At 36.6% G+C, this 26,996-nt stretch overlaps 1 protein-coding gene across 3 annotated transcripts in view; it reads left to right on the top strand.

Annotated features, from left to right (window-relative positions):
• Positions 1 to 26,996, top strand: part of Parp8 (poly(ADP-ribose) polymerase family member 8) — a 169,452-nt gene that overhangs the window by 112,015 nt on the left and 30,441 nt on the right. For all 3 annotated transcript variants that reach the window (XM_042690552.1, XM_042690553.1, XM_042690551.1), the window contains exons 9-15: positions 2,777 to 2,837; positions 3,229 to 3,319; positions 10,604 to 10,670; positions 14,197 to 14,322; positions 14,802 to 15,369; positions 17,057 to 17,107; positions 17,215 to 17,310. In XM_042690552.1, the coding sequence (XP_042546486.1) occupies positions 2,777 to 2,837; positions 3,229 to 3,319; positions 10,604 to 10,670; positions 14,197 to 14,322; positions 14,802 to 15,369; positions 17,057 to 17,107; positions 17,215 to 17,310 (1,060 nt within the window). The remainder of the gene's footprint in view (positions 1 to 2,776; positions 2,838 to 3,228; positions 3,320 to 10,603; positions 10,671 to 14,196; positions 14,323 to 14,801; positions 15,370 to 17,056; positions 17,108 to 17,214; positions 17,311 to 26,996) is intronic.

Here is a 26,996-nt window from a genome sequence, read left to right on the forward strand (position 1 = left end):
CAGGACCTGGGTGCTGTCCCTGAGCCTCTTTATCTCAATCACTCTGTTATTTGAGCCACAGTACCACTTCTGGTTTTTGAGTGGTTAATTGGAGATAAGAGTCTTACAGGAACTTTTCTGCCCACCTCAGCTTCAAACTGCAATCCTCAGATCTCAACCTCCTGAGTAGTTAGGAATACAAGTGTGAGCTACCAGCATCCAGCTGGGGTCTTTCTCTATTGAGCATGTTTTGTGTAATGACCTTATATTACTTTTCTAGTTAGAGTTTAGGTACCTGTTTCTGGAAAACAAATTTTAATTAAGTCTTATACATATAACATTTTAAATTTTAAATATTTAATATAGATATACTTTAATACTCTTTTAAATACTATTTTCCTCAACCATTTCATGTCCCATGAGTTTTTGGTAACTGTTCAGTGAAGTGTGTATTTAGGACAGTTCTTCTAGGGGATGATATTTTTTCATCAGCATCACTAGCATTGAGAAATTTTTATTGTCATACACACATGCTATGTTTTATTTAAACAGTACTTTATTATTAGATGTTGAGTTGATTTGTTTCCAGTGTCTGCTTTTATGTGTATTGATCTAGGTAAAAGTTTTCATGCTCTGCATGCATTCATTATTATTCTCTTAGTATTCACTCCTGTAATGGTTCTTGTCAACAATTCTTCATCTGCAAGAAACATCTCTCAAATACTCTTTGTCATTTGTGCTCATTGGTTCAATACATACCAAATGCATTTTTGATTCATTTGAATCATTGTTTAGGGTCATTAAGTTGCAACCACTGAGTAGGATGCCCTGTTTTGAATTGCCCATGAGCTACAAATAGGTTTTGCTCTTATGAAAGGTGGCAAAAAAGCAAGGAAAATAAAAAAAGAAAGCAGAGTCTGTGGAAGAGAGACTGTAGGTAGCTTGAAAATCATAAAACATTGTTCCTTGAAGAAGTTGCAGTAATTTCCCTGCTCATCACTTTTTCAATACTACTACTACTACTACTAATAACAATAATAAAAAAGAAGTTGCATTCTCAGTTAAAGGCAGAGAAGAAATGGCTCATTTGTGTGGTTCCTGTTCTTTTCATACTTTCGGCATAGATTAATATTACAGTTACAATGATTTTTGCAGTTGGTCAAAGAATATAGATGTTCTAATGTGGTTTTAAAAAGTTAATTCCTTTGTAAACAATTTTAATCTTTTTTCTCTTTGTAATCTTTTAAATATTAATATAAAAACTTGAAAGTAAAGTTTCATAAAAATAAAAATGCATATTTTGTAAACAGAAAAAGAAATTCAGAATCTATTATATTCTATTATACTACACTGCCCTTGTTTGGTCACAGCTATCAAACACAAAAATGAACTGATAAACTTTTTATTCATTAAGTTATGTAATTAAATTACCTAAATTCAATTATGTAGTTATTCAATCATGTTTCCTATTCAGAACAGTAAGTGGGTTAAAATGATGTGTTCTGTCTGTATTATTTACGTGTATAATACATATAAATTTTTATTGAGTACTTTGCATTTTGAAGACAGTATTCATAGTTTTGAACTTGGATATGCTGAATCCAACACCTGTCTTCCCTGCTGATTTTTTCCATTTGAAATATTTTTCACTTCCACATTCTCAATTTTCTCATCTGCAAAGTGACATAATATTATCTACTTCACAAAGCTACAATGAGGATCTGATAAGATTATCTATGAATATTTAACTTGATTTCCAATAAAAATGGAAGTGCCTTGAATATTGCATCAATTTGTATGAATGGCCAAAAGCTTTCACAAAGCAAAAAACCAGTAAGTTATTTTATGATTGGGCCTCAGTGTGTTTGTGTGTGTGTATACACATATATGTGTATATATATATATATACATAATCTCGTTTCTCTCTGTCTCTTTGACTCTGTCTCTTTGTCTCTCTCTGTCTCTCTGAGGGAGAAGTGATACCCAAATGACTTTCTACATACTAAATCATCACATATATGTATGAACCCTTAAAATACTCAGTGATATTGTCCATAATTAAAGTTAATTCTAGTCATTTCTATAGTTTCATCTGTTAACATATATATTATGTATGACTTCAGAATTTTAGAGAAATATCTAAAAGGAGACACATGTATGTGAAGAATATTCAAACTATTGTCAAAATTATTAAATACGTTGGTTCATGGCACTCCCTGATCTGCACTAAAGTTGATCTTTAGAATGCCTTTCATGAGGAGCACACTGTGATTCCTCATTTTTCAGTTCGATATGTCAGACTTTTAGAGCTACCCACCTGGATAACGCAGTGTTATTTAATTGTTTGAGGACCTGGATCAATTTCTAAACCTCCAACATGGAAGAAAGGTTCCTAGATATTTCATTGTGTCTTCCCTACTGCTTCCTCAAGTCAGCAGCCCCTTTCTTGTCCCTAGTAGTAGCTCCTTTTCCTCAGAGAACAGTCACATGAGGACATTGACATTGCCCCAGGGAACTTGGAACATTAGGAGCTCTGAACCAAGAAACTCTTGAATTTATGTATGCAGATGCATAAGCATAAAGACAGAAATATGCCCTTGTGGTATAAATAGGTCACAGAAAATGACAGTACAGCTACATTTAATTAATTCATGTCCATCCACTGTTAGTTCTAAGCCATCCCTGGAAGTCAGGGATCAATCAGAAAGTGTCTGAAATTTTAATAAAAATAAGCTAGCATATTCTATCTCTTAAAAAATGAAAAAAAAACCCAACCAATGTCCAACTCTACTTCCAGGGAATACGGAGCTATTGATGATGTAGACATTGATCTGCACATTGATGTCAGCTTTCTCGATGTAAGTATTACTTTCTATAATATACTGGTATATTTTAGGACATTTTAATTCTAGAAAGAAACTTATTTTTTGATATTCTTATGATCCTGTCCATTACTTACTGATTAATGAAGACTTCTTAATGTTTCTTTTGCTTGATTCTTTTAATATATTCTGAAGTTTATGGACTAATAGCATTTCATTGTATGTTTCAATTTTGTAAGTTTCATTTTTATTTTTCACCCATAGAAGCAGAAACTGAAAGAATTTTAGCAGGGAGTTTTGAGGTAATATCTAGCCCTCATAACTCATGCATTCTTTAGCCTAAGTTTCAGAAAGGGTTTTTTGTTGTTATTCTTCCATTTTATGTTCTGAAAGGTGGCTAACTCATCTTTTATATGTATATGTACAGGAGGAGATTGCCGTGGCCTGGGAAGTAATTCGAACCGAACCTATAATTGTCCGACTGCACTGTTCGCTTACACAGTACTTAAATGGCCCAGGTTAGTTTTATTTCTCTATTTTTTGGTTATTACTTGGCTGTAAGCAAAGTGAGTGTCTGTTTTATAATTCTTCTTATCTTAATACTTTAACTAATATCATGGTAATAGGGTTTATCCTAAGAAAGACAGTTTAACTTTCTTAGTTTAACTGAAGGGAACAGAAATATGTAATGTTTAGTTGCATGACTTTTCAGAAATGAACATGTTTCTGTCAAAAAAATCACAATGAACGCTAAAGGAGTACTTCGATTAGAGTGGCAGTTTAGTAAATATATTCAGTGTTATTCTTACAGGCAATGCTTTCTTTTTTGATTAATCCCATCTTTGATTACTAGCAAATCTAGCCTACCTTCAGAATCTTCTTGCTGTTCTGGGCTCAGCTGAACACTTCTTACATAGCATCTCCCATGGCTTTGCCTCTTCAGCAACATAGTAAGAGAGGCTGGTGGTGTTTAAATGCCTGTCTAGGTTGGAGGATCAATATGATATAAACATGGCTAATAGATTCAAGTGTCATCCTGGCCCACAATGGGGCTTGAGTCACTAGATTGACTCCTTCACATGTGAATTCTTTATGCCCCTGAATCTATGAAGATCCAAAAGCAACTGTTCCAGAGACAGGAACAGGCAACTCCAGAGAAAAGGCATATTGGATTTCCCATTGTTTTTATCCATCAAAACCGTTGAACAGTCCACCCAGAATCAAGGGATGGGGACCTAGATAACCGTTCTCAAGCTGTGGCTGTCTTTAGTCAGTCATTCACATGCTACTCTAGTGTCTGTACATTTGTTGTTGGGGAGTATCAAGGAATATATATATGTATATATGTGTGTGTGTGTGTGTGTGTGTGTGTGTGTGTGTGTGTGTGTGTGTGTGTGTGTGTGTGTGTGTGTGTGTGTGTGTGTGTGTGTGTGTATGTATATGTATATGTATATACCTACTCAGCTTTTCTGGAGGAAAAGTATCCATCATTTTAAAAAAAATTATTAATACGGTTTTTTTTATTGTGAAAATACCATACAGAGGGGTTACAATTAGATGAGCAAGGTAATGAGTACATTTCTTATCAAGCATTGTTGCCTCCTCCTTTGTTTCCCCTTCTCATCCCCCTCCCCCACCTCCCCCCCCCCCCCCCCCGCCAAAGTTGTAAAGTTCGTTTTTCAACATAATGAATGATGACAAACAAGACCATACTAAAGCTATATCCATCATTTTTTTAAAGACAGCTTCTAATTTTCTTATTTATCTTCTATTTGGGGCTCATATGTTCTATATCAATTAGTAATTAATTCTTAATACAAATAATGTATGCTAAACTGACATGTTTTAATGCTAAATGTTAAATATTTTGTTATGATTTTTTTCAAATATGTAGAAATACAATGACCAAAAGGGATGACTCATAATCTTTCCCTACTGAAAAACTGTAACTATTTTGGTGTTTTGTTTACATATATATCCCTGAGTCCCAGAAGTAACTATATATCTAACTCTTGTCCCATGAGTGTCTTCAATGTATTAAATAATCAACAAAGCAATGGGTGGTACCTGCCCAGTATCCCGATCTATAGGCATATGGGTTTTGCTGTTTCTCTGTATATTTTGGCTACATGCCTACCCTTTTTCTTACTTTAGTGAGTTGAAATGTCTCATCTCACTTTATTCTGGTGTTGGTTAGAAGTAGAATATACTGTCAGGCCTGAACTTTGTTTTACTATTTAGAAGAAGGAGTAAACGAGTATATACTCACCTAGATTCCATTTATGTGAGATAAAAATATGTTATATTACCACCTTTACTTATTTTTCCATAATCTTGAATTTTAAATAGATTTTTTTCTTCACAATAATACTTTTACGTATGCACTTATTTAACAATCATTGTAATTTACATTTAGATAGATGTCCTGTTGTTTAATATTATCTCTTTGGCATCGAAACCTATCCACTATTTGCTTCATCAGTTGGGTGATTTACATATTTATCATGTGTAAACTAAGAAAACTGGACAATTATATTTTTCATATCTGAAGATGACATTATTTTATGAATGAGGCTAATTTGATCAAGTAAAATTTGTGAAAGAAGATAAAATGTTAGAGCATCTTCTGCTAACTTGGGTATGAAGTCATTTCTACATCTTCTCATTTGTAAAGAAATTTGTTTTGCTTTTGGGTACTTATGTATTTATGTTTGGTGTGTCCTGAGACTATTTTTATCTTTCCTGGTATAATTTTTTGCAAATTTATTTTTTCATGGTATGTGTAGGCCTTTTGCCTCAAGAAATCTTTATGGTAATTATTTCTTATACCATTTTGACTTGCTATTCCTAGTATATATAGATTGTATCTTTTGTCTTCTGCATTGTTTATCATTTGTATTTTTTATATCAAATGTTTCATCAATTTTTCTAATCTAAGTTTTCACTCTCCAAATGAAGTTTTTCCGTAATTCGGATTTGAATTTAATATCTTGCTTGTATATCTAATTTGTTCATACTCTTCTGATCACACAGTATACCTTTTTGATCATCAATGACTTCTACATTTATTCAGTATCATTTGCAATCATTTTGTAGCCATCTAATAGCAGCTGTCCAAGATTTATCATTTAACAGAAGGAATTTTGCTTTCAATTCAAGCAGAAGTTGGCATGCACTGCTTTCAGAAATGAGGGTGTTACTGTAGAGATGTGTTTTCCATTAAGAAGAGGAAATTTCCCTACCTTAGAGAAAGTGAATCTGGGATCTGTGAAGTGCCACACCCAGACCTTCTGAACCCTTTTCCTGCGCTCCTGTCTCTCAGCCCCACATACCTTGTAGCTGTGTCTCACACACTTTCAGTACATTGTCCTCAGACACACAGGCTGTGAAGAGCAGATGAGTATTTGGAGCTTCTTTGGTGTGACTCTGTGCATAGAGTACAGTAACCTCCCTACATTGCCTCTAGGCTAGACAAACTTGTCAAGGTATAATTTATGCTTCCTTCGCCATAGAATAGCCCTGAAGCTGGGAGGTTACCTGAATTTGTACTCTTTCTGGGCTTTTCATCTTCTCTCTGAATATTCCCATATGCCTCTATTGATTTCTTTTTTGAGCATTTCTTTAGTAAATGATTTGCTGCTGCATCTTCACTTAAAGCTTGCCTCCAATTGAACAGGACCTGAGCTGGATGGGTCAGGGCTCAAGAAATGTAGGCTCTGCCAGACCCACCCCCCCCCCTTTACTTTCTGCACAGCCAGGCCCCAAAGACAGCGCTCTGGTGCCTTCCCTTTCTCTTCTTTGAGTAGAGTTTCAAACCAGCCATTTAGACTCCTCTGGATGCTGGTTCAATCTACTCCATTTGTAGTAAATGCTAGAAGTTTCTTCCACGGAATGGCATTTACCTTCATTTCCAGTCCTTTCACTGGTGTTCTCATATTTCCATATTACACTGATTCAGTGGGGGTCGTTCTACATTATTTACTTATACTGTTGTCTTACAAGTAAATTTTTCTAAAGTTTTTTTTTTCTTGTTGAAAAGTGAGAAAAAAAATATTTAAATTGGCAAATGATGTATAACAGGAGGAGAGAACTATAAAGGAACATACAAAGTATCCTTCCAGAAAAACAACTTGGTTTTATCTTAGTTCATAATACTGATTATTGCAAGCAAATGAAGAGGTGAGAAAATATTTCTTTCAGGGTGTTTTTGAATCTTTGAAAAATGTTAGCATTTATAGTAAAAAGAACTTGCAAAAAAAAAGTGTGACTAATCCAAGATTTAGACTGACCTACTTAACAGTTCCCTTTAAAAAACATTTATTCCCATGTTTCAGAAGTATGTGAATTACACTAATTTGAATGGCAGTATTTGGCCAGGGCTAGCTTTTAGTAACCTGTCAGTGAACAGAAAGGCTAAGAATTTGCTAGGGTGCTGCTGGCTCACATTTGTAATCATAGCTACTTGGAGGGTGAAATCTTAGGATTAAGGTTCAAAGTCAGCCTGAACAGGAAAGCCCATGAGACTCTTATCTCTGGTTAGCCACCACAAAAGCTGTAGCTCAAGTGGTAGAGTGCTAACCTTGAATACAAAAGTTCAAGTACAGTGCCTAAGCCCCAAGTTCAAGCTCTAAGATCAGCACAAAAAAATCTAAACAGGAAAACAAACAAAAAAAACTCTGAAGGAATGCTTGCTGTAGTCCACTTTCAACTTAAAGTTAAGGTTTATTGTTTATTGGGCCAGGGAAAATGGACTTTAAACAAAGACATTATTTGTTGTGATTCTTGTGTATATTCTAGAACTGTTGCCATATGAGTTCCAGTATAGCTTGTTTTCAATGAGAAAATTAATTAATAATCAAACCGTATTTGTTCAGATCATCTTATTATTGGAATCTCTACATTTACTCTTAGGAGATGGGCACATTAGAATAATTTCTACATATCTTGACAGCCTTTACTACCCAACCAAAATTACATGAGGAAGAAGGAAAATTGATAAACTTACCTTTGATTTTTAACCATGGAAAATATTAGTAGAACTTCCTGTGAAGTTCCTGTTCACTTCCTTGCCACATAAACCCTGTGGGGGAATGTTGTTGTATTTGGTGTAAGTTTAGGAAGCACATGCATTTCTAAAGAAGTAATACTTATTTTTTTGCTATAAGAAACACTTCTTTTATTTATCACTCACAGTTCTGTATTTTTTTTCCTCCTTCATTTGTAAAGGTCCTTAGTTTTAGGTAAGTTTATTCCTAGGTACTTGTATGCTTAATCAGACTTGATTGTCCAACTTACTATTTCTGGTTTTGGAGAGGTTATTAATTTGTTAAAATATTAATAAAATTAATTTGAAATGTTTTAATAAGAATTACCAAGGTAGGGGCTGGGAAGGTGGCTCAGTGGTAGAGCGCTTGCCTTGCATGCCTGAGGCCCTGAGTTCGATTCCTCAACACCACATAAGCAAAAAGAAAAAAGCCGGAAGTGGTGCTGTGGCTCAAGTGGTAGAGAGCTAGCCTTGAGCTGAAGAGCTGAGGGACAGCTCCCATGCCCAGAGTTTAGGCCCCACAACCGGACCCAAAAAACAAAACAAAACAAAAAACAAACAAAAAGAATTACCAAGGTAGTGAAATTCCCTTATACATTGCATATAATGTTTCTCTGATAGTTAATACATTTTATTAATACATTGAATACATCAGTTTTTATTAATTGAATTAATTTTAACAGTAATATGGATTTTATCACTGAGCTTTTTGAGAGTCCTTTCAGTGTATTTTAAGATTTTGGGTCACTTAGCATTTATTTTTTGTTACTTGACTCAGTCAATGTATGTAATTTGTATATACTATATACTAAAATTACTATATACTAAAATTTATTATTTTAATAAGATACTAACACTTATTTTCTAGTTATACATGCCGTGGTGAAGTTTTGAGTTTTGTGTTATTAATTTTATAACCAGTATATTCTGTATTATCACTGTGTCTCTTGTTTATTTTCCCTTCTCTATGCAACTCACAGCTCTGTTAGTGAAAGTTTGTAATTCTTCTAAGGTATTTTAGGTTTTTCTACCTTGCCCCAAAGTAAGCCAAGTTTCTTTAATTTCCTCTGCCTTCTGTTCTTAATCGCTTCTTTCTGCCTATGAAAAGATTCTATCTTCTATAATTCTAGAGCACAATGTGATCTCATTTTGTTTATCTTCTTTAAAAGAAAAATAGTTCCCTGAACTTCCAAGATGTTGGAATGTTCTATTCATTAAAATTTCAGTAATCCTGGGGTAGGGACAGTTAGGATCAAACAAATCTAAGGAAATTAATTGGTTGATGGTTCCAATGCCCCATTGCTTTGAGCTATGGTCATTACAGGCAATTTGGAGATTGCATTTTGGTCCATGACATGGAATGTGTGTGACGTGGGAATGTCCTATTTAGAAAGACAATGTTCCTGCTTATCTGTTGTCTCAGTGTTGTGTCAGTCTTCACTGTGGCTGAGTTCATACAGGTTGTTTATTTTTCTTCCTTTCCTCCCTCCCTCCCTCCCTCCTCCCTCCCTCCCTCCCTTCCTTCCTTCCTTCCTTCCTTCCTTCCTTCCTTCCTTCCTTCCTTCCTTCCTTCTTTCCTTCCTTCCATTCTTTCCCTTCTTTCCTACTTTCTTGTGTTAGTTTCCCTTCCCTTTCATCTAGTTAAGGTACTATTCCAGAAATACTGACTTCTCTTTCAGTACTGGTCATAAAATATTTAATCAGATAAGTAGCTTCTTTTTCTCTCCAAATCTCTTCCACTTAGAGTCTTTTCTCATATCAGGAATTGGTAAATGGCCTCTCTTCTGGGTGCTCAAAGACTCTGATTTTGCTCTTGATTGATCTTTCTTGCAACTGAAATCCAGTCTCATAGTCACTAGCGCTCTCAGAATATAGATAGTCAAAATGTTCATCCACTGATCCAAGCCACTATATCTCTTGCCTCAATTAGTACCCTAAGTTCTTAACTCATTTAGCAATTTGATTCTTTCTTCTTTCTTTGCCCTTTGCTCAAGAGATCCTACACGGCCCCAGCCTTGGTCCTTCTCTACTCTGGTCTCCTAATGTGGTACTAAGTTTTCTTTTCTCCTTGTACTTGTCTACAGAGATATCAGCTTTTTCTTAGTTGTTTGTCATTTATGTCTTCCCTCTGCACTGCAAGGCTGCATGGGGGCAAGGGTATCCGTCTCTCTCCTTCTGTCTTTTGAGTGTTTATTCTTAACAACTCTAGTTCCTGGCCAGTGAATGATAATTGATGAGCACTGTTTTGTGTAACTAATAATTTTAAGAAACATTAATAATTTAAGGAAAACACACACACCTGGTAGAAATTTGAACACATGAGAAGGCTATGCAGTAGAAGGTGAATCTCCTGAATTTTATTCTCAGCATCTCCTGTGTTTTATTCTAGCAGTGCTATTTATATACAAATATCCCTTTATCTACTTTTAAAATGAATCCCTAACTGCCCTCTATCTGGCTGTTTGCCTGTTGCTTCTTTTGTGGATTCATCTTTTATCATTTTACATGTTGTTCCTATACAGATATTTACAATGAATGTATAATGACCAGTGGTGATATATTGCAAGCACACACACACTATGTGTACTTTATGTGTATATACGTATCCATATATATGTGTACCTTAAATAGCAATGTGAATTGTGTGCTCCATATTTTAAGTGTGAACATAACACATACACACTCCTACTTCAGTCTTATTCCTGGCTGATGATTGATTTTGAGTCAGTACTTAACAATGGTTTTGTTTCCTTTCCAGTGCCCACTGTTGATGTCTTTCAGATTTCCACAAAAGAGCGATTTGGATTGGGACATCAGCTGAAAAAGTAAGTTTGCTGAAGAGCACTGAATTCTAATTCTGCTTATTTTATCTACTTATTTATTGACTTATATTGTGTAGGTACTGACACTTGAACTCTGGTCCCTGAGATTTTTTTTTACCCAAGGCTAGTGTTCTACCACTTGCCATAGCTCTATTTCCAGCTTTTTCTGTAGTTAATTAATTAGAGATATGAGTTTCACAGACTTTCCTGGCTTTGAACTGTTATCCTCAGATAACAGCCCTAGCATTCAGCATCCTGCCTACTACTGGAAGGGCAGATTGTGCAGACCTAAGGCCTGTCTCTAATACAACCAATCTGTATGGACCTACAGTCCATCTCTAATGTGTTCCACATAGGGAGAAAGGGGGAAGGTGAGGATGTTTGCTGTCTTGATTTCCTCTCCGGGTTGTCCTTCAGCTCCAGCTTCCTGTTCTTCTCCAGGCTGTTGCTGTTGCAGGCTCCTGATTCTGGTTATTCCTACTGCTGCTTGCTTATAGCCCAGAGGTTTCTAGCCACTGGGCCTGGGCTGTAACTTCATTGCTGTTTCTCATACTTACATGTTTGAAACATTCATTTTGAACATAAACTTTTAAATTTCCTGTTTGCATCTTGATTCAGTGACTCAATTGATCTTTTATAGATGGGCTTGGGTCTTCAGAAATACAGTATGTATAGAATTGATTTGAACAAGCAAATATATTCCTTAACATATTACAAGTGCCTATGATGTTCCATCAATATAGTTATGAGGATTCTGGCACACTCTGGCATTATTTGTAGATATTAAGTAGAAAATATAGTAGGTTTTAAGTATCTGGAAAAGATAAATGGAGTTCTGTGTACTGTATTATAAAATCTTACCCGGTCATTTCAATCTTTTGTCTTTCATTGTTCAACTATAAAATTTCCTTTCTGAATTTTAAGTCTATTTAGCATAAAAGTATACATTGGAAAAACTGTAAAGGGGCTAAAAACACTGAGAGAACTAAATACAAAAGCAAAGAAAAGGAATTACGTCTGAACAAAGAAAGGCCTTGGTAAATTCTATACCTGAGAACTGACTTTCACCTTTTCTGTTAAGTAAATAAACCCTGGGATGAGGGTGTTGTTTCCTGCTGACTCATATTTTAACCTGAGTCCCAATGGAGCACTTGTTTGGTTTTCCTAAAGGAAACTATGGTGCTGTGCACATGGTCCCCTTTGGTGATTGCCTTCTGTGCAAAGGAAATGCTACTCTCTCCTAGAAATCTAGAGGAGCTGCAGTCATGGTTGAATAGGACGTGAGATTTGCTCCAGTTAAAATGAGGGAAGTTTTACTTGTGCTTGTTTTTTTCATTTTGCATGACTGGAAATGAATACAGGGCTTCTTGCTCAGGTGCTCTACCACTTGAACCACCCCTTCAGTCAGTCCTTCAGCTTTGTTTTTACTGATAGAGTCTTTTACGGGGGAGGGGCTGGCCACTGCCTGGCTTTTTACTCTGATTATCCTCCCTGTGACCACCTGTATAGGTGGCATCACAGGCATGTACCACCGTGTATGACTTAATAATTGAGATATAGTCCCATTGACGTTTTGTTCAGACTATCCTCCTCAGATCGTAGTCCTCCCAATCTCCTCCTCCATAGTAACTGTGATCGCAAATATGTCAAGTTTCTAACTTTCAATTTTTAAGACGTTAACAGATGTTATATGTATTTATCATGGACAAGATTATATGTATTATACATGTGATGTATGTGTATGTGTGTGAGTGTGTTTTCTGTAGAATGGTTAAAATGGTGCTTATCTGGTTGTAACATGTACCCACCCACCAGTCTAGCCTATCATCTAGTCTAGTCTATCTGCCTCAACCCCATGCTGCCCTCCGTCCTCAGTGTCTACTAGTCAGTGAGGTCAGCTCTTGTAGATTCTGTCTCTAAGTGAAGTCCTGTAGTACATGTCCTTGTGTGCCTGTCTGGTTTCACAATGGATTCCTAGTTCTTTTGGTACTGTAGAGAATGAGAGTATTTCAGTTTCTATGGGTGAGTTATTTCTTGTCTGTGTAAAGGTGCTACAATAAACATGGAAGGCAGAGGTCTCTTCAGCTGATTAATTTAAAATCTGGATAGATAATTAGTCCTAGGATTGTTGAATCATAAGATGGTTATGTTTTTAATTTCGTGAGGGACTCCACACTGTTTTCCACAGTGGATGCATTAATTTACATGGCCATTAACAGTGTGTGAGGTTCCCTTTCCTCCACATCAGCACTTGTAATCATAAGAAGCTTACATCTTATGAAGTTATTTCCCCAGAGACATACAGGAAGAAAGTCCATTTAAAATTAGAAGATAAAAATGTTGACTTTATTGCACATCTAATACTTTATTTTAAAATTTTATGCCTACTTTAGTAACAATTCCTCGACTAACAATTGGAAGATTTGATCCTCTAGGAGCCATCATATTTTTTTCAGAAAACATGCTGTCACAACCTAGAGCTCATTCCACAGTTCTTTCCCAGGCCACATCCATGAAGCAATCTTATAGACATAAAAAATAAAACAAATTCCTGCTTTGTGATAGTAACTAAAATAATTTAAAAATACCCTAATTTAAAATATAGCACATTACAGGTGAATGGGCTATGCTAGAGATATGATTTGCAGAGTACATGTTTTTACGTGTGCTACAGTTTTATACTGTTTTTGTTTTTTGTTTTTTTGTTTTGTCGGTGGTGGCGCCTGAACTCTGGGCTTGGGCGCTGACCCTCAGCTCTTCAGCGTAAGGGTAGAGTTCTACCACCTGAGCCACAGTGCCATTTCCGGCTTTTTCTGCTTATGTGGTGCTGAGGATAGAACCCAGGGCCTCATGCATGCTAGGCAAGCACTCTACCACTGAGCCACCTTCTCAGCCCTTATCCTGCCTTTTTGTTCATGAAGGAAAATACAGAAGCGGAACATCAAGTGAAAAGAAATTGTCTTTGCTTAAAATAATTCTGACTGTTTTTGTCATGTAAGCAAAAATTACTGATCCTGAAGTTGCCCTGATAATTCTCTTTGTCTTTTATTCACCTATAAACTCTTTTCTGTCATTTGTATAATTAAATTGTAGTGGTATTAATTAATTTTAATACTTAGACTTTTTTTTTCAGTCAGTCATGGGGCTTGAACTCTGGGTCTGGGCGCTGTCCCTCAGCTCTTCAGCTCAAGGCTAGCACTCTATCACATGAGCCACAGCACCATTTCTGGCTTTTTCTGTTTATGTGGTGCTGAAGAATTGAACCCAGGGCCTCATGAATGTGAGGCAAGCACTCTACTACTGAGCCACCTTCCCAGCCCTACTGAGACATTTTGAACACGATGAGAGTCACAATAAAGTCCTGGTAATCTACTCTGTGATATCTTGCTGCATATAAAAAAAATCTTACACATTTCTAAATTAGCCGTCTCGTTTGTTTTTCATACATGTATTCCCACCTAATAAACATTGAAATATTCATTTAAATGACCTTGGAACTGTGATAACAGAACTGCGTTTGGATTGACAGAATCATGCAGACATTTGTTACACAGCAGTGGAAACAGAGCAAGGAGAAGTCCAGCTGTCTGCACAATAAGAAGCTGTCAGAGAAGAAAGTGAAGTCTCCCCTGCATTTATTTTCCACCTTGCGCAGGTTGGTAATGGGCAACCTCATCACTGTCTTACTAAATGCTAAGCACACCACTATTCAGGTTAAAGCACTCTGTAGTCCTGCATCTGTTTCTTTTCTTTATGACTTCAATGCAAATACTAAGCAGCATGCAACCCAGCAAAAAACACAGATGCTCACTTCTGTGTCCAATGATTTTATCCCTTCAGCATTGGCTTATTTACTAACACTGCATGCTTTATTTTCACGTTCCTTATGACAAGTTGAGTATAGAGCTGTGTATTGGAAAGGAGGAAAAGATCTTAGACTTCCTTGCTTTTCAAGATTTAATTCCTCTTACCCTCTGCACCTACTTTGGTTCTAGTCTTAACTAGAAGGCACTATTTTAACTCATGTAATGAAGTAGGAGGTTGAACATAGCAGAGCTGGCTGCAGCATGGTCTGCATACTCAGTCTCTTCGTCTCATGCTTTGCCTTGTGTGAATTCTTGTTTCCTCTCCAAGGTCGCCAAGTTATCCTCCCCCAGGCTGTGGCAAAAGCAAATCCAAACTGAAATCCGAGCAAGATGGAATCTCCAAAACACATAAGCTGCTTCGGAGGACTTGCTCCAGCACTGTCAAGGCCGAGGACATGTGCCCTGGGAAGTCACACAGGACTTTTGGTCGCTCCCTTTCCAGCGATCCAAGGGCTGAGCAGGCCATGACAACTATTAAATCGCACAAACTCTTGAACCGTTCTTGCCCTGCAGCTGTGAAGCAAGAGGACTGCCTGACCCTGAAGCCGCATAAATTATTGACTCGACCTTGTTCTGGAGACCCTCGGTGTGAGCACAGTACCAACTTGAAGCCCCACAAACTGTTAAGCAGGTCTTACTCCAGCAGTCTCAGAATGGAAGAGTTGTACGGGCTGAAAAATCACAAGCTGCTCAGCAAGTCTTACTCGAGTGCTCCCAAGTCATCCAAAGCTGAGCTCTTCAAGGAACCTAATGCAGAGGGCAGGAGGCTCTCTCTTACCTCAGGGCTAATTGGTATCTTAACACCATCTTCATCTTCATCATCTTCTCAGCCTGCTGTGCGTAAATATTTCCATCTTGAGTTCCTAAGCGTTAGCTGAGGGGCAGTGGATTTTTAACATTTCTATAGGATCTGTTGGAGAAAAAAAAGTGACCGAGACCTGGTGTGTCTATTTTTAAATTTGCAGGTTTTCTTTTCTTCTTCTCTTGCATACCACACATCAGGAAAAGACGCTAGAATGTTAGTTTTGATTCACAAAAAAATTAATGTAATTGCTAGTTTGAGGTACAGTCCAGATTCCTCAAATAGTAATGAATGAGGCTAAAAGTGGAAGGAAGCCAGTTGTATTCACAAAAACTTTGCATGGAAGCAGAAGGTTTTCATGGGGTTTTTTGTTTGTTTTGCCAGTCCTAGGGCTTGAATTCAGGGCTTGGGCACTGTCTTGGAGCTTCTTTGCTCAAGGCTAACACTCTACCACTTGAGTCTTAGCATCACTTCCTGCTTTTTCTGTTTATTTGGTACTAAGGAACAAAACCAAGGGCTTCACACACGCTAGGCAAGCATTCTACCACTAAGCCACATTCCCAGCCCAAGGTTTCCATGTTTTGTAAACTAAGTTTATCTAATCTGCAGTTGAAGGATATTCCATTTATGTGCAAGAACTTTATCCATGAATGTTGTTTCTTGTGGTGGATCAACACTACTTTTCGAGTTGTGGCTCAGAGCCTCAAGTTGTTCTTCATGTCTAGTTTACTTTGAAGCTGTTTTCAGTGGACTTGAAGTCAGATGATGACTGTAGTGATAAGTTATTTGCTTGGCATTTATTTAGAAAGGAACAGTCTTACATAAAACTTACTTTCCGCAGAATTGTCATGATAGCCAGTAAAGAATAAATTGATAAAGGAAAATATGCCTAAAATCCATATACATTATTTATGTATTTACAATAGTTGATAAAACTTTGCTGTTTTTAAAAAATGAATGCATGTAGTTTGGGGGAGTCTCTTTAGCTCCGTTAGTATGGATTCACCCAGCCATAGATTAAGTTGCTAAAATTAAGATAACTGCTTTCAAATGTTATCTTCAGATAAAGGATCTAAATTATATTGTAACTTATATTGTAAAATTATACTTGTTTCATGGAAATTTGAGTATGTGGATAATTTTGTGTGAGTATCCTAAAATCTCATTTCAATTCAATGGTAAGCTTTATGGATGTGGGGGAAGTAAGATCCAACAATTTGAAGTGTCCCAGGGTATATTATCCCTCTTGAAAGGTCATGTCAGGTTTTCTGAGAAAGAAGGCTTAATTGTCCTTCTCAAGGTTAGACTCAGCATACAGCTGTATGCAGTTCCCTTTTCATTAGTTGTCTAATACTTCCTGGGAAGGAAAACTGCATCTGAAGGTAAAGTAAGATTGGATTTTCTGAGAAAGTGGGACCGTTTTCTCATGAATGCTAGAGGAAACAAATTTTGTGATCATGTAATGTTCACTAGATTAGAAATGCAGAATATTCATTTAGTATTGGCAAAGATTTTGACAGTAGTGAGGAGAGTATTATTTAGTAGAGTTAGCAAAGAAATTCTAAAACTGTGGTGTCATGAATGACAATTTCTTGTGATCTTAGAGAGATCAAACTATATATACTCTTGAAAAATCTAAAGGCTTTAATTTCTAAATTTTCCCCACATAAAAAAAAATTAATTGGTCTTTTCACTTTGCTTTTTTTTTTTTTTTTTAATAGCCAAATGGTGCAAAATGCATTCCAATACGAGACCGTGGCTTCCTGGTACAGGTAGGGCAAAGCCTACTCTTATCCACTGTGGAAAAATTCAGTCCTTACTGGGCTTTCAAGTCATTTGTAAACTTGGATGAATGATTTCTTTGTGTCGTTTTGTTCAGACGATAGAGTTTGCTGAACAGCGGATCCCTGTACTGAATGAATACTGTGTGGTTTGTGATGAGCCACACGTGTTTCAAAATGGCCCCATGCTTAGGGTAAGTTCTTTTTGGTAGAATCAAAATATAAATGAAAAGCATGAAAATGTAAAATAAGCAAGTAAGTAAATGTAATTAGAAGTAAATACTTCACTAGGAACATTAGCATACTAATGAGTATAATTTGGACAAAAATGAACTGTTTTTACTTCTGAAGGAGTCTGGGAGAGAAGTAATTTGGTGTTAAAGATGTTTCTTAATGTCTTTCTTACGTATATATTATCTATCATCTGTGTGTCCATTTATATCTGTGTCTATATATACACTAAACATCACAAATTACGAAGTTTTAAGCAGTACCACTTAGAATACCACTTAGAAATTTAAGTATAAAGAATACGTTTACTGTGTTTATTCAAGTAAAATTTAAGACACAACATAAGGAAGGGAATATAGGCCTCTGTCCTTCCCTCATCCCCTATCAATTACTAATCTGATTTCTCTTTTGACATTTGAGATGAATGGAATCACATACTGATGATATGCTTACCATATAGCCTTACGTTTCTGTCTTCTCTCATTCAGTATAATGTCTTGTTTCATTACAGCATGTGTCAGTATTTCATTCCTTTGTGTGGCAGAGTTTTCCAGTTTATAGATAGGATAGATGGATTTGCTAGTACGTGCGTACATATCCAAGGTACAGCCATGCTGCTTTCGACAATGGCTGTGCCATTTCACATCCCATCAGTGATATGTGCCATCTACTTTCTCCATATATCTACACTGCTTGTTATTCTCTCCTTTCTAAAAATATCATAGCTTGGGTTTCTGAGGCAGTACTTCACTATGATAAAGTTTTTTCTTTCCCTTTTCTTTTTTTCCTTTCCTTTTATTTCTGTGCCAGTCCTGAGCCTTGAACTTAGGGTTTGTGCAATGCCTCTGAGCTTTTTTTTGCTCAAGTCTAGTACTCTATCCCTTGAGCCACAGCTCCACTTCTGGCTTTTTAGTAGTTATTTGGAAATAAAAGACTCAGGAAATTCCTGCCCAGGCTGACTTCAAACCACAGTCCTCAGATCTCAGCCTCCTGAGTAGCTAGGCTTACAGGGTAAGCCACTGGTGCCAGACCACTAAGCCCTCTTGAGTTAGTTTTTAGACCAGTTATGAGGTTCTATCTCCTGAGTTATGCTTCCCCTTATAGTTAACTGAAATTTCCCCCTGTTACTTGTTCAGACTGTTCTTCCTTTATTGAATGACCAGGACAGCCTTGCTGAAAATCATTTTACTGTAAATATATTACTTTAATTTTCAGTTTTCACTTCTGCTTCCACTGATCTCTACATCTCTTTTCATGTCAGGACTGCATGGAATTCCTGTAACTTGTAGTAAGATAGAATTCAGGAAGCTTGTATCTCCTTTCCTGACTTTTTACAAGGTTGTGTGAACTGTAGCTAGTTGTGTTCCCTTACATTTCTTGATTTAAATCTGTGTCATTGTGTCTGTTTTTGAAAAAAAAAAGAAAAACATGTTTGGAATTAGAACAGGTTGCCTGGGATCCGTGGGTCAGTTTAGGGAGTGTCATCAACTACACAATGATCATTTGTGCCTCTCTCGATGCACATATTGAAATTTTGAGATGACTATGTTGAGAATGGGCTGGGTGCTTTGTAGAAATGATCTCAGAGAGCTTCCTCCTCGCTTTTCTACCACATGAGGCTACAACAGGACCACATGTGGTCTTAACTGCTGGACTCTTTATTAAATCATCATTATTATTATTACTGTAAAGGTGAGGAACAAGCAGTTTACAGTTACATAAGTAAGGTGATGAGTACATTTCGTTGCAGACACTGTTACCCCCTTCTTCATTTTCTACTGCTTTCCCCTTTTTATCTCCCTTCCCCCCAAGTTGTAAGTTCATCTCCGAGTCAGTGTCTAGAGAGTGTCATTGTTGCATTCGTTCATCCTTTGTCCTGCTGTTTCTGTGATTTCTTATTCTTTCTGTGGGTCAGATAAACTTATTTACAAGACAAAGGGCACAGCGAAGAAAACAAAACAAAAAAAAGAGACAAAATGAAATAACTGACAACAGTACATTATAGAAACCTCTTGTTTCCAATTATTGGAGTTCATTTTGATACACTTCATTATATATGCTCGTATGCACCCAGAAACTGGTCTATTGTGATCCTCTGCTAAGAATGTCACAGACATAATTTAGTTATTACAAATGAGGTAAACCTTGGAAGTGGTGCTGTGGCTCAAGTGTAAAGCGCCAGCCTTGAGCTGAAGAGCTCAGGGACAGCTCCCAGGCCCAGAGTTCAAACTCCATGATTGACCAAAATAAAACCAAAACAAAACAAAACAAAGGGAAACCATGCAACCTACATTTCTTTGGGTCTGGCTTGCTTTACTTAATAAAAATTTTTCCACATCTTTCCATTTCCTTATGAACGGAGTGATGTTATCTTTCTGATAGAAGCATAGAACTCCATTGTGCATATATATCACATTTTTTGATCCATTTGTCTACTGAGGAGCATTTGGGTTAGTTCCATATCTTAGCTATGATAAATAATGCTGCAGTGAACATGGCTGTGCTGGTAGGTTTGTGATTATTTGGGGAAATGCCCAGGAGTGGGATTGCGGGATCATAGGGGAGCTCTATGTTTAAAATCCATACTACTTTCCAGAGTGGTTGAACCTGTTTACATTTCCGCCAACAGTAGTGTTCCCTTTTGGCCACATCCCTGCCAGTACCTGCTATATCATTTGTTTTCTTGATAATGGCCATTCTAAGTGGGGTGAGGTGAAATCTCAATGTGTTTTTTGTTGTTGGTGGTGGTGGTGGTGGTGGCTTTTTTGTTGTTGTTGTTAGTTGTGGGGCCTGAACTCTGGACCTGGGTGCTGCCCCTCAGCTCTTCGGCTCAAGGCTAGCACTATACCCTACTTGAGCCACAGTGCCACTTCCTGCTTTTTCTGCTTATGTGGTGCTGAGGAATCAAACCCAGGGCCTCATGCATGCAAGGCAAGCACTCTACCACTGAGCCACCTTCCCAGCCCAATATGTACTTGTTTTTTTTGATTGGCAATTTTTTGTCTTTTTTTTTTCCAGGGCTGAGAACCGAACCCAGGGCCTTGCGTGTGCCAGGCGGGCGCCCTTTTGCTGGGCTAAATCCCCAGCCCCTTGATTGGCATTTTTTTTATGGCTACAGATATTGAATATTTCTTCATGTGTCTATTGGCCATTCTTATTTCCTCTTCAGAGAAGACTCTAAGTCTTTACCCCACCTTTTTTTTTTTTGTCAGTCATGGTGTCTGAACTCGGCCTGGATACTGTTCCTCAGCTCTTCAGCTGAAGGCTAGTGCTCTACTACTTGAGCTACAGCGCTATTTATGGCTTTTTCTGCATATGTGGTGCTGTGGAATTGAACCCAGGACCTCATGAAAACAAGGCAAGCACTCTACCACTGAGCCACCTACCTAGCCCTTTAGTCCACTTTTTTAATGATGGTGGTTGCTTCTTTGAAGATTTGTTTTGGGGGGATTTAGGTTTTTGAGCTCTAAGTATATTTTAGATATGAGACCCTTGTCAGTTGTATGGCTAATGAAGATCTTCTCCCAATCTGTGGGCTTTCTATTGATCTTGCTAGCTATGTCCTTAGCCATGCAGAAGCTCTACAGTTTCATGCAATCCCATTTATCCAACCTTTCTTTGATTTGTTGTGTTTCTGGGTCTTTATTAAGAAAATTTTGAACTGTGCTAAGAACCCCTAGTGTTTCCTCTATTTCTTCTTGTAATATTTTCAAGGTATCTGCTTTTACCTCAAGGTCTAGGATCCATTTGGAATTGATTCTGGTGCAGGGTGATATATAAGGATCTAGCTTCAGTTTTCTACATGTGTATGGCCAATTCTGCCAGTACCATTTGTTGAAGAGGCTGTCTTTCTTCCATCCTGTTTTTTGTTTTTTATTTTTTTGCCTCCCTTATCAATTAGGTGGCCATATGTCTTTGGGCTCATTTCTGGGTCTTCGGTTCTATTCCATTAGTCCTCATGCCTGTTCATGTGCCAGTACCAAGCTGTTTTTATTACTATGAGCTTTGGAATAGAGTTTGAAGTTTGGTATTGATATTCCTCTAGCACTGTTTCCTGGTAAGGATTTTTTGCTATTTGGGATCTTCTATTATTCCATATGAATTTTTGGATTGTTTCTTCTGTTTCATTAAAGAATGATGCTGGGATATGGATATTGCATTAAAATTTGTAGATAGCTCTTGGCATTAACTGCTGGATTCTTCTGTGAACCAGGAGAGAGGCCCTCACAGAGCCCCAATCTATTTGTACTCGATTTTTTAACTTCTCCACTTCCAAATTATGAGAAATAAATGCTAATGCTGTCTCTAAGACCTTGTCTACTAATTGTCTTTTTTCCTACGTATGGGCCACATTTGCTTAATTCTTTGCATGCTTCATAATTATTTTATTGAAAACTAGAAATGTCTAGTGTTATATTACAGTAACTTAAGACCCAGATCTCAAGCCTCCTTGGAATTTTACTTCCTTGAATGTTGTAGTTTGCTGTGTGAATTTTTCTCATCACTTTTATACTGTCTTTATTCATTATCCTCACTGGCCAGGTAGTAATTATAGCACAAAAACCATCCCACTTACTGCCAAGGGTATATGTGAGATGAGATATGCCTTTAATACTCAACCAGGCAGCGTTTTCATTTCTGCCTTAGCTTTTACTTGCAGCTTGCACAGAAACTCGGAGATGAGATTTAAAGCCATCATACTTTTTTTTTTACTTCTTCCTTTTTCTCTCCTTCTGTCGTTCCCTCCCTTTCTTCCTCCCTCCCTCTCTGCCTGGCAGTGTTTCACTCTTCTGCTTCAGCCTTGTAAGTGTTGGAATCAGCAGTGTGTGCACCACCATGGCTGGTTCAAATTGTTCTTGAACATGTACCCAGTCACAAACAAGTACTTGGCTTTCTACATTCACAAAAATAAGTGTCAGATTTTCATAGTTCCCATTTTTGCCATTTCCTTCTGAAGTGTTTGGTCAGCCTGATATGTGTCTTATCACCTACTGCTGTAGACAGAAGTGACTTAAACATTGGCTTTGGTGTTTTTGACCCCTATCCTGGGTATACGGATTTAGTACTGTCTGAGTTCCAAGTCAATCAGAAATAAAGATTACTGTTTTGAGAGCCATAGTCAGATGCAGAAATACCAGTTCTTTATAAATGAACTATGTTATGTTTTCTCCACTATCAGGAACATGGGTATTTTTTTCCTAAGACTACCACTACTAAGGGGGATGAGCTAGCAGTGGGCGGGGGGGATGCAGGGGATGGGTGTCTAATGTAAATTTAAACATCAGAAATATTGCATCTCCTACCAGGATGTAATCATTTATCTTGGTGTAGGCTTTTAGATAATTTCCAGAATGCTGTAAGGAGTTTGTTCAACCCTGTTTGACCACAAATTAAGGTCTTAGAGATTAGAAGCTTGAATTCCTTAATTGGGCATTTTCCCATTTACATCTTGTAGTACTTTCAAGGTTCATATTAAAAAAAAAAAAGCAGTACGCCCTAACATGTCTGCATCATAAAGTCCAGCTTTTGAATTTGAAAAACAATAACATTTGGATAAATGTGAACATAATTATTGAGTTAATATGCATGGTTAACAAAGGAAAAGAAATTGAGATACCATATCAGTTTTCTGATTTATTTGATTAAAGTGAAATTTCCGAAAACAATTTTTTTCTTGTGGTCAACTCACTGTTACTTTCCAGGAAACTTTTCCCTTAGAGTTACAACATGATTTTAAAACCATATAAAGCAGCATGGATTTATTCAGCAATTGTGTCATTTTGTTATTTCCATTTGGTGCATTTGAAGATAGAACTATACAGAGAATAAGGAGAATCTTTTGGGTACCTCAATTTACCTACTTGAGACTACATTTTCTTCTTGCCAAGTGCTCATCTTTTTTGGTTGTGAGCTTCATCCATGGCTAAGCCATTTCCACTGCAAAAAATACAGTAATGTTATCAATAACAAGTGCTTTCTTGTGTGATTGTGTGTTTTGATGGATTAACACACTTAATTACATACTAGCTCTGTGAGGTAGTGGTTATACTCAGTTTGCAAATGAGAAAATATTCATTTATTCAGCATTACTCTACCATGAGTATAGATATATCTTGAAAATTCACTGCACACATTGGGAGTTTACTCAGTGGTTTAATTTTGCTGGCAATGTATTCCTCTAGTAACTTGCAGAAATATCCTATTTGCTATTAATATTCTTTGGGCCTTACTCTTAAGTTTTGTTTGACACTATTTCTATTTCAGTGGAAATCTATATCCTTTCATAGAAGATGTGCTTTTGGGGGCATGAGAAAAAAGACATTGTCTAAGTAAATATAGTGTAGCTAGTTGTCAGGTGGTTCACTGTTGTGTGAAGTGGATTGATAACCAGGGAAAATTAGAAAATTTCCTTTAAAAAATTTTTATTTTCAGGGTGATATACAGAGGAGTTACAGTTACATAAGGAGGGTAGTGGTTACATTTATTGTCTAACTTGTTACCCCTTCCCTCATTTTTCTCCCTCTTTCCCTCCCTCAAGTTGTACAGATCATTCCAAAATATTGTCTTGTGCATATCGCTGTTGCATAGGTTTCCTCCTTTGTCCTTTGTCTCACCATTTTGTTGTGCCCTTCCCTTCCTTAGTTCAGATCAATGTATATACAATACTTAGGGTAACAAAATCGAACGCAGTGACAACAAGGGATAAACCATAGGGGGGAAAACACAAAAGAAAAAAGAAATCACATAGTACATTGAGAGCAACAACAACAAAGAAAAACCTCAATATTATATATATATATAAAAAAATATATATATATGAATTTTATATTTCCATCAGAAGGATGGAATGAAATGGAAAGACTTGGAAAAACTCTTATTAAGTGAAGTAAGCCAGACCCAAAAAATCATAGGTCCCACGGTCTTCCTTATTTGTAATAATTAGTATAAATCTAAGATAATCTTAGCAGATGAGCAGAATAGCTCAATAGCTATGTACTTATGACATACAAGATGATAGCTTGGATTTTGAAATAGTAGGATAAATGACATGAAGTCATGTCAGAAAGTAAAAATGGGAGGAACTTCTCAAATTCAAAGGCAGGAAGGTAAACAGATTTATCCTACTAAGTAGATGTTTTACTGAAGTTGAAGTCATTCATTTTGTCTTTGCCTCTCATATACTTAATTGCAGTATATTTTGCTTTAAATTTAAGTAACAGAAAATTTTTAGGAGATATTAACCAGTTAGCTTTTTCAATAATTCTTCAGCCTGTGACATGTGACAAAATGTGATCAACCCCAAATGTAATCCAGTTGATGACTGTATAGGTTAAACTTAAGTTTCTATGGAATTCTGTGATTTTTCTCTTTCCAAGTTCAGATTCTTTTCATATTTTTTACCCCTTTTTCTAAAATAGCATCAGTGATTTTTTTTGTCACCTTCCCTCAAATCCTAAAATGTCAGTCCTGGTTTGTGTTAACCTATCGCTCAGATGCTCAGGGTAGCCTGTTATACTTGGTGCAACCTGGACAAGTAAAGTACATTCTTATAAGTACACAAGTATTCCTATTTTCTGTCTTGTTTGTTTACAAAGTTTGTATCTGTCAAGTGAGTCCTGATAAAATTTGAATCCTCATGAAACGTCACCATCAGAAGTGCTCAGAGACTTCTGGATTTTCAGTTTGGCACCGAAGTTGGGCTATTCACAGAAAACCTAACCAAAACCTAGTGTGTAGTGCTCTCTACTTTTGGAATCAACTCATGTGCTGATGTGGCAAACAGTTCTAGAGAACATTTTCAAATGTTGACTATGTTCACCAAGTGTTTTAAAGAAGCACGAAATCGGGTATAATGGTAAACCTGGGTATTCCTATTTTACTTTCTAAGAATAAAACAGGCAAGTGTTATGTTTAGGTTTAATATTTGAAGAACTTATGGAAAAGTGTATCCTATTAACACCCTTCCCTTTAAGTCATGGAAGTTCAGATTACAAGTTCTGAAACATAAGCTAAACTATTAATGACCAAAAACAGCTTTTCATACGAAAGTAGGGTTCATTCTTTGTAAAATATTCAACTGAGCAAAGTTGATTTTAATTCTACAGCACTTTCATAATGTAGTACAAATAGAGACCACCATGTTCAGACCTAATTAAGGCTTGTCCCAACTTACTATGGGTCTGCCTTTTTCCCTGTAGTATTTCTGCCTCTTAATGGACAATAACCCTTTCTTGCTCTGAATATGTGTCTCAACTATGAAAAGAACTCAAAACATCGTTTTAAAAACTGGAAATAGGAACTGGGTGCTGGTGGCTTGCTTCTGTAATCCCAGCTACTCAGGAGGCTGAGATCAGAGGATCACAGTTCAAAGCCAGACTAGGCAGAAAAGTCCATGAGACTCTTGTCTCCAAATAAACACCAGAAAACCAGAAGTGGCACAAAGTGGCTCAAAATGGTAGAGTACTAGTCATAAGCAGAATTAATCAGGGACAATGACCAGGCTCCAAATTCAAGCCCCATGACTGACTGACCAACAAAAATCTGGAAATAGAACTAAAAAGGTTTGTGGGTTTTTGTAGTTCTAGAAATAATAAGGTAATTATTTTCATATTTTAAATCAAGACTCTTTGTGTACTTTAATAAGGAAGGTGGTAGAAACAAAAAGTTAATAATCCAAGGATTCAGATAATATGCTACATAACATAATGCAAATGATAACATTTTATTAAATCTGTTGGTATTTTGTTAAATATTTAATCTCTGTGTATGTGTGAAGGTAAAACTACTACAGTTAGTTGTCTAGGTTTCCTTACAGTGTTAGTATTTAAGCAGCTTCCATATCTTAAGGGGATGTTTATAAACCTTGCTTAACTGGTCTTTGTATCAGCCTGGGTACCTAGATGCTGTTTTCATTCCTTTTCAGATTAGAAAACAGCTGCACAAGTGTTCCAATTGGAACAAGTTTCTACTTTCCTGGTTTCTGTGTTGGGCTTACATGAAATATTATATTTGAATGAAAAGATCATAGTGAAAATTGTTTGAAAACCATCCCTGACACCACACTTGTCTCTCTACATAAATACATTGCTAAATTCTCTAGAGCTGATACATTTCTATTTCCAGTTGGGGATAATTTAAATTTGATGAAAACACAAATTTTCTAAAATAAAGTTAGATTCTAAAATAGTCTTTGACGCTTAGATAAATTTTTGAGATTTTTTTTAAACTTAAGATGCTTTTAAGTTGCTTTCATTCAAGTAATCATTCATCTTAGCTGAAAGCTCATAAGCCATGTTTTAAAGATATACACAGAGCTTCCTATGCTTTCAAATGATGCATATGTGAGTATTGTATAGTAAATAAAATAGTATGCGTTTGTAATAGAGGGATTTGTCATGATTTTAGAATCTAAATTATAGGGATTAAGTGCCTCAAGGCAATGCAACAATATAATATTGAGTGTAACTAGTTCACAAATTGAATCTCATATTGTAGACTCAAAAATGAGTTAATAGGTTGAAAGCTATAGCTCAGTGGTAGATGAGTTGTGTATCAGTTGCCTGTGCAAGGTCTTTGAGGGTCTCCGGTCCTATAAAAATAAATGATATCAATCTGATTATAATATATATATAATGATATATAATCTGGT

This window comes from Dipodomys spectabilis, unplaced genomic scaffold, assembly GCF_019054845.1.
Source record: "Dipodomys spectabilis isolate Male_0828 unplaced genomic scaffold, ASM1905484v1 ptg000138l, whole genome shotgun sequence".
NCBI classification, from domain to species: Eukaryota; Metazoa; Chordata; class Mammalia; order Rodentia; family Heteromyidae; genus Dipodomys; species Dipodomys spectabilis.